Below are 13,651 nucleotides of genomic sequence, written 5' to 3'. Positions count from 1 at the left end.
ACATTTGTTACTTGCAGTTTTAGCTCTTAAATGTCTGTATTAATTTTACTCGTTTACTATTCGTGTTTTGTAAAAAAGTTACTTAAATTAGTTCGAAAGTCACCCCAGACAAGCAGTGGAACTTTATCGTCCAAGAAATCCATGTCCAAGAAGGAATGTCCTTGCTTCGTAGCTCAGATTGCGGGTTGTACGGTATGATGTTCTTTCGGAATCACTTACTCCGATAAAAATTGCCATAAAACGACAAAATCTTTCCACAAACCAAATCCTAACATCATCCTGCTGCTAGCTTCTAGCACGGCCCCCAGACACAAGGGCCCAATGTCTCCCCATCCCTAATCACACGCTTATATACACACGCTCCCCCGGCAAGCATATGTGCCAGGAAGCGATTATGCGTGTGTGTGTGTGTCTGTGTGCGTAAAATATGCAATCCTGACCGGTCGAGGCCGAATGGAACCATGTTCCATGTTTTAAGAAAACACTACCCAATGTGTGTTCCTTAAGATTTCTCATCCCATCCCGGTAGGTTAAGATGGACGAATGGACGCCCGCCCGATATGTTCTTCGAGACATTTGCACCAAACCCACACCTCAGCGAGTGCCGACCAACTCCTTGGGAAGGAAAAGGCTCAAGATTCTGGATCCGGTCCGGGTGACCAATGCCCGGGCTTCGGGTCCGAAGACGTTCCAGCGTCTCACACCTTCTTGGCGAATCTTGGCCGACCGGAGACTAGTACCGAGTATGGTCGGTTTATTCAATCGTCTTAGCTTTTCCCGAAGGTCTCCTCCGTTTCTTAGTCAAGAAAGAGTATCGGGGGAGGAGGGTCTGGGTGTCTCTCGCTCAGGAAACCAGGAAGTCTTCCTAAGTCTGATCGATTTTTCTTCCCCAACCCCAAGAGGAGGTTGGGTTGCTTGCTTGGGGAGGCGGGTTAGTTTAAAATCAGGGAAACCGATGGGGAGATGTACAAGATGTTATGTTTTTCAGTCTAACTACTAGAACTACCTTCTACTGTCCCACCGTAGCTTCACCCGGCGTCATCATGGGTCCACTATCCATTTTCCTCATTACCGTGTTTCTGCTTCCAAATCCACCCTCTCGCACTTCCGTACCGCATCCTATTAATTGCCTTTGTTTCCTTTCCTCGATTTTGCTACTGCTCGGTCTCCCAGCTCACTCCAACTCGCTCCAAACTGCCAACGTCTTCGGACATTCATCCGGACCCACCTCGGTGCACAGTGCATCCGAATTCAATTCCAGGCTCCTTATCGATCGTCTATCTTACGGCCAGTCCTCAACCCCACTCTCCAGCCCATTGCCCACCCCCGTAGGAGAAGTATACAACATTAGCGCACCTCTCCTTCCCCACAACTGTCCCTCGCCCCAATGAGGCGAATGAGAGTGCATAAACAAAACTACGCATCTCATTAGCTAGCGTACAAGTGCATCCATGCGCATACGCTTGCAACCATGCGTGCATTCGGATGAACCCCAGTGAATGTCGCTGCGTTCTCGCTCAGTGCGTGTGTGTGTGTGTACGTGTGGTAGTGTGCGTCACAAAATCAGTACACACTTTAGGGCACCGTCGAACGGGGTAAACGGCCTAACTCACCGGTACCCCTTCCTGTTCTTCGGGACATAGGAAGATAATTTTCTTGCAGTAAAGTATACACGGGACGCACCGTGTCGGTGGTAGGAAATAGCAGCTGGCTCACGATTGACTGCAGATTAAAATTTCCCAATTTGTGCACCCATCTTCTTCTCTCGCTCGTCCATGTCATTTAGTCAAGTGTAGAAGGCAAGTGGTCAAGAAATTGTTTAACAGAGTTGTTGTTCTGGTGAAGCAGTTGATGAATTATGTGCGAGAATGTAGTAAATCAATACTTTTTTGTGTTAAAAATCTGCTTTTTTGCGATACACACAGCAATCAAGTGAGAGCGCCGGAAGGTATGCAATCATAGAGCAAAAAAGCCACACAAATTGCATACTTTTCGGCGCTTCAAATTTTATTTACAATAAAACAGAATAACGTTTATTTAAGAATACAAATGCATTAAAAGTTGTATATTTTTTATCCATTATTAATTCATCATTTAACTATTTTTTTCTTAACATTTCGATGATTTTCAAATAAAAAAAGATAAAAATAATGCATACCTTATGGTACTTTTAATGTTGATTTCGATGTAAGGGAAAACTACAAAAAGTATCAGGTTGGGGTGGGCACACGTTTTATGGATTTTTCATTACAATTATGACGAAATACGTACTTCCTAGCTCACGCCATGCTATTCAGAAACACGCTAAGAAAATGCTGCATCCCACTATTCATCAGAAAGATATTTTCCAACAACCAAACGGCGACCCTCGCCAAACATCTCCGATACACAATCCATTACGGCCACGAATATTTGCCACCACTCATACACTGCACTGTGCACATCCCTTAAAAACCTTCCCGTACAGCAATTTCAATTATTCTCTAACCCCCGTTAAACTCCGAATGGAGTTTCCGAAAAGTCCAGGAATTGCTTCGGCTCCACGCAAAAACTTTACCAACCAACTACTCAGCAAAATTTCGCCCAAACGACTGGACGGGCTTCCCAGACCGTCCCGGTCAAGAAGTCCCGAACCAGATGGAACATCATCGTCGTCGCCGTCAAAACAATCCAGCGCGTGCAGCAGCATGGGCAACCGGGGGCAAGTTTCTTGGACCTTTCTTGGGAAGGTGCATTCCTTAATTTGCACATTTTTGAATGGTTCCTTCCGGACTTCGTAGGGTCGGGAGTACTTTTCCCGGGCAGCAAGCACAGGGAGCAAGGTTAAGGTTTTGGATCGAAGATTTAATGTACAGATGTTTGTCGTTTTAAAACATATGAGACATTAAGTGGTTTTTGGCAGACTGAAAAAGAGTAGCAAAGAAAACCCCTTCATATTTGGGGAAGAATTTAGTTTACCCTGTGGCTATACTCGTATAACTATAAAATGTTGTTCTTTACTCAAGGAAAATGGGACCCTTGTACATTGTTTAGCTTTTGTTCTAATAAAAACCCTCTCATCCTAAAGCATCTAAAACCTGTGTATTACGCATTGCCTAATGCCCATTATTAGGCAAACAGCAATCTTAGTAGGCCAAAGTAGCAACGCCGATTCAGGAAAGATTTCTTCTTACGACAATAAATTCTCACAGTAAAAGAAGACAAACCTTCCTTTCCTGAATTGCTTAAGATCATGCCGGAAAACAACACAAAAACTCCTACTCCATCCGGGACCGAAATAGGTACAAATTGATAGTAAACACAGCAAATGGACACCATCACTGTATCCGGTGCCGACCACATCTCTGCGATTTTGCATTTTGCCAGCACACCGATACCGGGACACCAATTTCACATCCAATTTTTCCAATCTAATCAAACAACCTCTCGGCAATCGTCTCCTTCGAAACGAAAGGATCGAAAGAACGAAAGTTCGATGGAGCGTTTGTTGGACGAAAACACGATCCCCATGGTCGTTTATGGTTTAGGGACTGAAAATGACCAAACGGATCAGTGCCGGGGCAGTGGGGTGTAAGAAAAAACTTCTCATCGTCTTCATCGTCTCAGTGCCCGGACTCTTTTGGCAATACTTTCTACCGCTCGTGTGTTTAGGGGGCGTTTGTTCTGCTTTCTGGACCACCATCCCACACGGACATCCTTACTGTGGCATTGGAAGATTGTGCCCACATTCTTCTCAACCTCGTGAGTGTGAGGTACGGATCCATCGTTCGTTCTTGATTTCCGGGGTTCGGTATCTTCCGTCCCCCTACCCCTACTTCCGTCACATCCCGTCTCCTTTCCTGTCGGCCGCAGGGCAATCACGGGTAAAAACCAGTGTCCACTGGAGAACATCACACAGCGCTGGAAAGTTTCGGTTTTCTAAGAAAATCATTTATATAATAAGACGTCGAGCGACGTCAGGGACCGAGGAGGACAACGAAATTGTCCTGAAGCAGAATGAAGTAGTAGTAGAGAGCATCTACTAAAAGCAAGCCAAAAAAAAAATGGCGCATCAAGGGGTGAGTGGGTTTTTGGGATTCCTGGAATAAGGATGTTTGGACGACCCCCTTCGGCTCCGAAGAAAGAATGTATGTGGGGTCATGCCATGTGAAATCACCCTCCCACTCATCCTCCCCCACCCACGAGAAGAAGAAGAAGAAGAAGAAGAAGGTGCGAAGATCGTCCATTTTAGGCTCCTCCCTATCGCACAGGGGTGCAAGGATCCGATAGCTACCGGTCTCTTTCTTCGTTTTGCCTTTGACACCCCTCAACCCTCCCCCCCCTCCCTCCCACCCTACACTTGGGGGATCACACGGGTCAATTTTCTGTGGAGGCTTCGCACCCCATTCCAGGAGTGGGTGGCTTAAAGTTGGGTGTTTGTGTGCTCCAGAGCGCCTGAAGCCCATCCCATTCGGAAAATGGCTCCCAAGCTCCCAAGAAGTCTCCCACCCCGACCCCCTCCTCCAGAGTACGATCTGAGAGGGGGAGGCATTTTCTTGTGCTCCTTAAGGTTTTGCGCACACACATTGGTACATGGATACATTACACCTCCATCTCTGCTCCAATCCTTCAAGCAAACGCACAGACACACACACACACCGGTAGACACACGGTCAGCACAATCTGACCACCGACATCAACTCCCAAATCCAAGCCACCCTCAAGGAAGGTGGGTTGTGCAAGAAAGAGAACCCCCCAAGAAGAAAATCGGAGCACACTTGCACACATACACACGCACACACCCACACATATACATAGTGCACATCTTACTTGTCCAAAGTCCAATGTCCTGCAGATAGGGCAGAAGGAGGCGGCGCAGAACCGGGGTTGGGGGGGGAGGGTTTTCATGCGGTCGACCATAGTGGGTGGCTTCGGTTCGAAGGTGGGTTGCTTTTTGGGGTGGTTAGTCGATGAAACATCCACCCACCCAACCACCCATCGTCGGGTCGGGAGTGCATCTCGGCAGTAGCAGCAGAATGAAAGTCCCGTACTCCGGGATCAAACATTCCAAGACGAATACGACCGGATAGCCACAGGACAGGGACCGGAAGAAAGGTGTATGTGTGCGAAGGAGGGAAGCAGGAGGGGGGAAACGGGTTTTCAAGGAAACAGAAGACTGCTTAAGATTAAGGAGTTTGTGGGTGGCTAGTTCATCCCATCCAACCTCATCTCCGCTTCGGTAGAGAGAATGGGAGGATATTCACAGGAAAATGTGATCCTTGCCTGTCCTGTCGCCAGAGCATCCCCTGATTGCCTGCTCCCTGGGTAGAGTGGTCAGTCCGGCAGTGTACCTCTTGTGCGTGTGTGTGTAAGAAGTACACCCGACCCGACCGAGGCGAGCACATTTAAGGAGATACGATGAGATGCATGTTCTAATGCCTTCATCCTTCGGCACTCATCCTCCCAGCGAGAACTTCTTCCGAAAAACGTTCGGTCCCATTCGACAAATCCTTGCCGATGGCTACACGCGCACAGGGACACCCCAACCCTGTGTGTCCCACGAGCTTCTCCAACAGACGAACATCCACTTCAGTGCCCGGAGAACATGCAGGGACACACTCACATCTCGTCACCCATCCTATCCCGCAAGATTTTTGGATGGCTTCGTCTTAAAACGAGTTGCGGGAGGGGGGGAGGGGGGGTGGAGGTTTCCTTTTTACCGGCCAAAGACCATCGTCGTCCAGAATCCTTGCGGTTTTTTGGTCCTTCGACCATGTTCTGCTCCCCTTTGCTTGCCATTTTTCTCTATCAAAAGGATGCCCCATTCGTTCTGGGGGGGATACTTTTATGTTGTGCCCAATGTCCGTCTCTCAATGCCTGGCTCCTGGGTTTTGGAGGCCCCAAGGATGCTCTGATGTCCTGAAAGAATTCCTCCATCGCCCCCAAAATTGAGGGAAGAAAAAGCCAAGGATCCGGGACGTATTCAGGCGACCCGGTCTCTTGGAGCAGGGAGACGAGACCTACAAAGAAAAACTCATCGTCCGGATCTTCATTTTCAGCTCATTCGGCATTGCTTGGTGTGTGTGTGCCGTGTCCTGTGTCCACCGGTTTCTCCCATTAGCAGATCCGCAAGGCAAAAGAATGAAGCAACTTTTCGGCTTCGATAGAAACACCGGGGCCAACAAAAACAGGTTCAGGGCTTTTTTTGCTACTCCCAACCAACTTCAGCCATCCTCATTCTACGCATCTGTGTTTCTTAAGACAAAGGAAGCAGCTAGCAAGCAGGAGATGGGAGCAACAAAAAAATATACTGGACGATTTCTCTTAAGGATCGCTTGTGAGTGGGGAAAATCAATATCGTGCTATAACGGTGTAGATCGAACGGGCAAAATATTTTTCATTAGCGAATGACCTGCTGATGGGACGGGAGAATGAACTGTCAGTGACTTCCTTGCAGACAGACGGTGAAATGTTTTATTTTGCTTTTTGAAGTAGGGTTTTTGTTTTGTGTTGGAAGAAAGAAGACAGAAGGACAGAGATACTAATATTCGAGGGTGTAGAGTGTATAACGATACGTATAGCAACTGTTATGCACACATTTAGTATTGCAATTGATTAGGAAAATAATGAGTAAGTCTTGGAATATAGAATGGCCTGAGTATCTATTTTAAGATTGTGGTACAACTATGTATAACACTTTCAAAACTGTTATACACTTCAATCGGTATAAGTTAAAATGTACTCCTTAACATTTTTTTTTCTTTTTCTAAAGCAGATTAAGCTGATCTTTCCAATCAGAAAAAAAATCAAAAGAATCCCCTAGCATGCATTTCTCCAAACATGGTCAATATCCTTAGCATCCGTATGGCTTCCTCCTGTACGTTTTTTCACCCCCTTTTACGATACATCGAACGGATTGAAACTGCCAGCTCATTCTCATGCCTGACTTCACAATCCTTTCCGTTTGCCGATTTCGGAGGAATCGGCGAACCAGCCCGTGCCATTAAAAATCTTCTGCCAACCAGCAGGAATCAGCCACACCTGTACCTGGATGATGATGATGATGGGGAGGAAGTAATGGGGAAATACCTTTTCCCTGATGGCGCAAATACGAAATGAGAAGCGAGCGTGTAGAAAAAAGAGGGAAAAATTACTTAAAAATTATTATTTTTCCCCACCAGTTCGCATCACTATCCCTCCCGAGGACTTTGAGCATCTCGCAAACATTTTTGCCCATCGGTCGACTCGAGTCTGTCCCTCTTTCCGGTGTGCGGAGTCGATCAAGCACGAGATATTCGGATGAACTCGTCTCGCCTTACGGAACGGGAAAACAGAACGTAAGAAAAACGAATCTTTCTTGAGCGAAAAGAATTTCACTCGCTCGTTCAGGTTTTATGGGGTGAGTTGGGAACGACGGGACCGAAGCTGGGGAGAAGAAAATCAACCGAAAAACCTTTCAACCGAGGCGGGCTGTGAGATGCTGTTTGCTGCTGCTTCTAATGCTTCGATCTCTGTCCCGTGGTCCCTTACCATCTCTCATCCATCCCGGGCCGTCTGGTTCCGTTCGCTCACCACCCCCAAGAACCACCCAAGAAACTCCCCAGAACGAACGTCAAACCGTTTTCCTTGGCGCAATAGGGGGAGGGTTTGAGTTTGAGATTTTCTGCCCTTGCCCAGTTTCCCACCGGGATCCTCTTCGAGTTGAGTGTGTGTGCCTGTCTGCCCTCGTACCGAAGACCCGGGTGCGGACAGTTTCCTATCCATTCTTCCATCCCCCCCCCCATCCCCTTCTCCTCTCGCTCCACAGCTTCAGGGTAACGATTGGAAGGCGTATATAGCAAGAGCAAGCTAAATAGGGCCCCTTTTCGCTACCTCTCGGAATGCGTCGATCTCTCATCCTCTCTATATTCCGATTCCTCCCGTTCGGTTTTCAGCCTGTCAAGATGGAAGGCTATGTACTCCTGAAGCATCCTGCTAGCCGAACCGAAGATGCCATCCCTTCCCGGAATGAGCTTTGTGTGTGTGCTGGAGTTTGTGTGCTTCGATGGAGACTCTGGCAGCAAGAAATACGCGGAGCAGTGACGCTGCTGACAGGGTTCCGTTTCTACCCTTCACTACGAAGATGTACCACCACGAAACAGCCATACGCCCGTTCGGGGTTCTTATATCGGGGCAAAAGTTTTCACTCTCATCACGCCGTTTCGCTTTAATCGAACCCTTGTACCCATCCCGAATGTTCCGACCGCGTCCAATTCCTTCGATGATCTCTTGGGAGATTTGGAACCAGGGGATAGCAGGGAAAAAATTAACCATCCATCCCGTATATGTCCCTGTCTTGATCAAGCATAGCGGGGTGGGAGGCAGAAAAAGTGAGGTGGAAAAATAATTCCCATTAAAAATGAAAACTTTTCGATTTGATGAAACCCGGCTCCAGTTAGACAGCAGGAGAGTATTAAGGCTGCGTGGAGTTTCATGAGCGATGCATAAGTCATTGATGATGTTTTGTAAAATTTGAAATTATCCCTAGGTTTTCCGAAAAATGCGCTAAATAGTAGAATGAAATCTGGATGACATGCTCCTAAAAGTATGCATTGTTTAATGTACAGCAGCGTGTCCTTTTGAATGATATCGCTCTGGAACCTATCTTAAGTTGCAAGTCCTTGGGTAACAACATTTTATCCTCAATTTATCATCAAAACTTCATCAAAAATGTTGTTTGTTCTCGATCATTGTTGACACTTTTCGCTAGAATACATTTGCTTCCTCGCTAATTCCCGGGCATTTACTGTCGCGAAGTAGTTTAAACCGCTATTAATCAAAGTTATTCTCCAAAAAAGCTTTTCGCTCATGAATTGCATACTTTTAGGTGTGATAAAGTCCGATAGGCACGATACATTCATTATAATTAGTGATCACATCGACCATTTTTCTCCAGAATAGTACTGTCCCGAAAGGGAATGGAAAGCCACAAACCTTTCATCCTGTGACACTCGTGTAAACCATTCCCAATCACCGACTCACGCCATTTTACGCTAAGTACCCTCGAAGGGCATATTAATTGGCCCACCAATCCAGCGACCCGGAGCGGGATGGAAAATCCGCAAAACGTCTCCCAGAGACCGCCTCGGGACCGTAGCATGGCAGCTGCACACTGGCGCGGTGTACGCCAAATGTGATTGGCAGTGTCAAGGGTTGTCGAGGTGAGTTCCGTTACCTGCGACCCTTTGCTGACCCGCTTGCAACCCCGTAGGCAGATAGGGGTCGCGAACGTCTTAGGTTTGCGGTGCGTTTTCTTCCGAGTCGCATGGGAGGGTCATGGCGAAGGTCGTGCTTTGGAGGGAAATTATTTTACACGAAAAGAAAATGGACGATTACGGTTGTGAGGAGATGAAGGCCACAATGTTGGTGCAAGCCGTTATGATTTATAGCGATTCCGTCACAGAGCATTAGATTGGGCCTCAGATAATCCGAAAAATTACAAATAATACGATAAACCTCATTGCTAAGACTTTAACATTTTTTTGCGCCTAAATGTATGCTTCTTTCAAACAGGTGAGCAGATTTACTAACACTTTTACTGATTGTACAGCCGTTGCATACTGAAATACCCATAAAAGTAGTAGAACAGACTCACCATATTCAACGCATCGTCATCCTCCAGCCCGAAGCTTCTCGTCACATCCAGATACGTCGAAGTGATGGGTACCGGCGCCGTCGTCGTTCGCCGCTTCTCGTCGTCACCTTTTTCACTGCGGTTATTGTTTAATCCTACACCACCGGGAACCTGCTCCCGTTCACTTGCACTCACTACACCACGCTCATTGCCACTTCCAACCACGACACCACCCCGTCCCGTCAACACTTCACAGCCGACACTCGCAGGTCGCGACGTACGCACACTACCCGTGGTGGAGTTCACATTCCCACCGAGGTTTGAGGTTAGGCTCACCAGTTTCCCACTAGTTGGCACTTCTCCACCATTGCGCGATCCGTTAGATTTCCCATTTTCATACAAATTCCGCAACAGCTCATAGTACCGGAGCGAGGATTGGCTTCGTTCGGCTTTCTTATTACATTTCAATTCCACCTCCACCCGGGTGCTACAGCTGCTGGCTATACGCTCACTAAGCGCACGTCTCGCTGTGATGGCGCCATCATCTACACGTGGCGCCATCTTGAGTTCCGATTTCGGGGAGTACACCTTGGTAGTAAGCTTCGAACATTGACTGCACAGCGATAAGAACTTGGTGACGGCTTCCCGCGGCAAGAAGGCATACGTTTCGGTGATCTAGTCGAGGAAAAGGAAAAAATTAAATCAATATCGCTTACTGGAAAATATGCTTTATGCTAGTGGAACATTCTCTAACCGTTCGATAGGTACGCTTCTGGCCGGCGTGTCGTGTTGCACGACTCCCGAGCGACACATGCACACCGTAGATAATTTCGAAAAAGTTCTCCACCACGGCCACCTTCTTGTATGGCTGACCAGGTTCCTGTTCGGGAGTTGAAAAAAAGGATGGAAAACATTAAGAACGCGAAGACAGAATTTAAATCAGGCCTTCTTACCAAGCCTCCACTCGGAGCATATAGCATGCAGCCATCATTTTCCGGTATGTTCTGATGGGTGAATATGTCCTGAAAGTTCCCCGGCTTCGTCGTGGTGAATCCTAATAACATAAATAAAAAAATTTGTATCTAAGGCCCATGACAGTTGTCAACTGTCAATTTGAATTTTTCTTCAAGCTGTCAATTTGACAGCTGTTTGTTTAGTGTACTTTGCTCTATGTAGTATGAGCTTTCAAGGCCTGACCTTTCGTTTTCACCCAAAACCGAAACTTGGAACTATCGGGATTATTCATCTCCAGCCCACCGAGCGTCTTTATAATGCGTGCCTGCTTCTTCAGCGTAATCGTCTTCGTCTTGGCCCGGTCACCGTACGTTCGTATGACCCATGGTTGAAAAATCTGCCCACCAGAAACGTAAAATGGGGGATAATAAATAAGAAAAAAGAGGAATTATTGTAGTAAGACATAGGCATTTGTAAGGAAAATGAATGAATCAAGGAAATGAATGAATTTAAACGATTTGATAGCGATACGAAACACCGCCTGGTGGAGTAGGAAGTTGCCAAAAAACAGGGTTTGGGGGAAAACTTAACCGACGACTGTTGAATATGGAAATTGGTGAGCAAAAAAAGGTCGCCGTCGCTCAACGCTTGTCGGAGAGAAAAGCTGATGGTAATTTTTCCTCGCAGAGAGTGAGCAAGAGTGAGTTCTTCTGCGTACGTGTGCGCGAGTGTGAGTGTTGAGCATTCATTCGAGAGAGAGAGAGAGCGAGGGAAATTCCCAGACCGGGAAAAACCTCAAATAATCATTGGTGGGCGCGTGGAAAACGGACACACGTTTGGATGCGGACGCGATGGATGGATGGATGAATGGATGGTTGGAAAAACGGTCTATTTACTTCAAACATCTGATCACGTGTGTAGTCGTATTTGGGCCGCTTGTTGTGACGTAGTTGCTGCTGCTGGTGCTGTTGCTGCTGGTGCTGCTGATAGTGTTGGTAGTTCGTGGCCGGATGTTGCTGGTGTTGGTGCTGCAGCTGGTGCGGTTGGTGTGGCGCATTCAAATCAGCTGTTCCGACTGGTGTGGATTTTTCGCCATTTTTCTCACCACAACTACCATCAACCGGACCAGACGCCAACGCACGCACACCACCACCGTGGCCACTGACACGTCTCTTACGGTGCGACGAGACGTCCTTTTCCGTGGGGAGTACGTGCTGGCCTGATTTTGTGTGGCCTTCAGTCTCGTCCTCGTCCTCCATTTCCTCTTCTTCCGCTGCCCCATCGTCCTCCTCGTCGTCTTCCTCCTCCTCATCGTCTTCATCGTCGTCATCGTCGTCGGCGTCATTTTCGTATCCGGCATCCACGTCGAACGTGTCCCGGCCTCGACTGAGCCGGCTGACCTTGGCCAAGGACGATGTCGTCGAAGAGCTGGAGGATGAGCGCGATAAACGGCGCCGCTTGCGTGACACACCGCTATCCCCCGGAGACCGTACCCTTCGCCCACTTGTTGGAGTGCCGGTCCCGAGTGAATCCAGCACCGGTGGACCGAAGGAGGTACGCAACGGCTGTGAATCCTGTACGTCCATACTGTTCACTAAACCCTGTCAGGTACTTATTGGAGTAAAACACTAGAGCTAGTTCTAATACCTCTCAATACACCGCTAGCTTTAGCTGCGTTTGAAGGTGGGAAAATCAAATGGAAAAACTAAACACACATTCACACACTAACCTAGAAAAAACTAGTACTAATAAACGAACACTTGCATGCGGGTAACTTTAGACAAGTAAATCACAAAACGAAACGAAACACGAAATCTACCAAACACCGAGTAAAATAGATGAAGACACTAATAGAAGATCACAACAGAATGAAACAGATGTAAAGAATGCAAAACACACACAAACACAATAGAGAAAACCAATACACCACAAAACAGTCAAACACTCAAACAAAACACGAGCAAACGAAAGTGGTTAAATTTAAGAAATAGTAAAATTTTAAATATAAAACAAAGAGCAAAACAAGGAAAGTAGAGTAAAATTCGCGTTTGCCACCGAGGAGCCTGCTCGTTTCGGACTATTGTTGAGTCAACGGCACCAGAATGGAAACTGAGGCGCTGACCAGCGCCGGGAAAGGACCTTCGCAGCATCTCAAACATCTTCAGGAAGAAGAAGCCGTGGAAAAGAAAAAGGGAAAGCGCTACAAAGCAACGGCCGTCACACACAAAACAGGGGACACCAGCTTTTTGGACGGACGTTAAGACGGGCTTGTATTTTGGTCAGCACCAGTTCCTACTGTTAGTGCCGAAAATAGGACGAAAAAGGATGAAAAAAGCAGCGTACTGACCGCTTGCTGATTGGACGGTAAGGACATTCGTATTCGGTGGGGTAGAGCCCGAATTTTCGGACCACGGGTATGAGTGAGATTGTGTGCGTGTAAGCTGGTTTGATGTGGAAAAATGTTTCCCGCTATCGGAAGGGTGGTTTTTGTATGTTTTGTTTAACTTTAATCTTATGAAAATTTGAGTTTTATTTATTTATTTATTTTTTGAGTTAGACGGCTTGACGCCGTATTGACAAAATTTGAGTTTTATTTTGATAATTTTGTTCAAAAAAATAGTCTCTCTTCTAGACATTTTGTTTGTATCGGATGTTTTATTTATTATATTTTAATTCTTAAATATACTTTCGGTATTCCGTCTTGTAGACATTTTATGAACATTTTTTAAATTTCTAGTTGCTCATAAAACAAAGGAAGTTTCCTTATTTTTTTCTTTGATCCTACTGCGTCGAAAGGACCCGGTCTGCCATCCTTGGCTTAGTCAGTTCATAGTAAGGTCAGCGTACACAGCGAGGCAGTCTGGATAGGATTTGAACAAAGGTCCTGCCATGTGAAGAGCAAAACCGCTTTGCATCTGAGAAAATAGAGAAAATAGTATTTAAAACATAACTTCCAAAAAAGTCCATAATTGGTTAAAATTAATATGAAGCTCAGACATTTATATAAAATAATTAGATAGACATTTCTTAGTTACTCTAAAGTTACGTCCTATTTTTTAACCCGAAATGGCATTTGAATTAAAATAAATCATTTTTTTAAATAAT

General features: G+C 46.4%; 1 protein-coding gene across 7 annotated transcripts in view; it reads right to left on the bottom strand.

Annotated features, from left to right (window-relative positions):
• LOC118513664 (nucleolar protein 4) overlaps positions 1 to 12,617 on the bottom strand; it is a 48,820-nt gene extending 36,203 nt beyond the window's left edge. For 2 of the 7 annotated variants that reach the window (XM_036059764.1, XM_036059765.1), the window contains exons 1-5: positions 11,443 to 12,617; positions 10,790 to 10,943; positions 10,546 to 10,646; positions 10,347 to 10,472; positions 9,614 to 10,267 (exon numbers count right to left, since the gene is read on the bottom strand). In XM_036059764.1, coding sequence (XP_035915657.1) covers positions 9,614 to 10,267; positions 10,347 to 10,472; positions 10,546 to 10,646; positions 10,790 to 10,943; positions 11,443 to 12,132 — 1,725 coding nt within the window. In that variant the 5' untranslated portion in view covers positions 12,133 to 12,617. The remainder of the gene's footprint in view (positions 1 to 9,613; positions 10,268 to 10,346; positions 10,473 to 10,545; positions 10,647 to 10,789; positions 10,944 to 11,442) is intronic. The other 5 variants (XM_036059762.1, XM_036059763.1, XM_036059759.1 and 2 more) reach the window with 3 other exon arrangements.
• Positions 12,618 to 13,651: the final 1,034 nt, after the last annotated feature.

The sequence above is a fragment of the Anopheles stephensi genome, chromosome 3, assembly GCF_013141755.1.
Source record: "Anopheles stephensi strain Indian chromosome 3, UCI_ANSTEP_V1.0, whole genome shotgun sequence".
Lineage (NCBI taxonomy): Eukaryota > Metazoa > Arthropoda > Insecta > Diptera > Culicidae > Anopheles > Anopheles stephensi.
The sequence above is the reverse complement of the archived record's forward strand: the minus strand, read 5'-3'. Positions and strand labels throughout refer to the sequence as shown.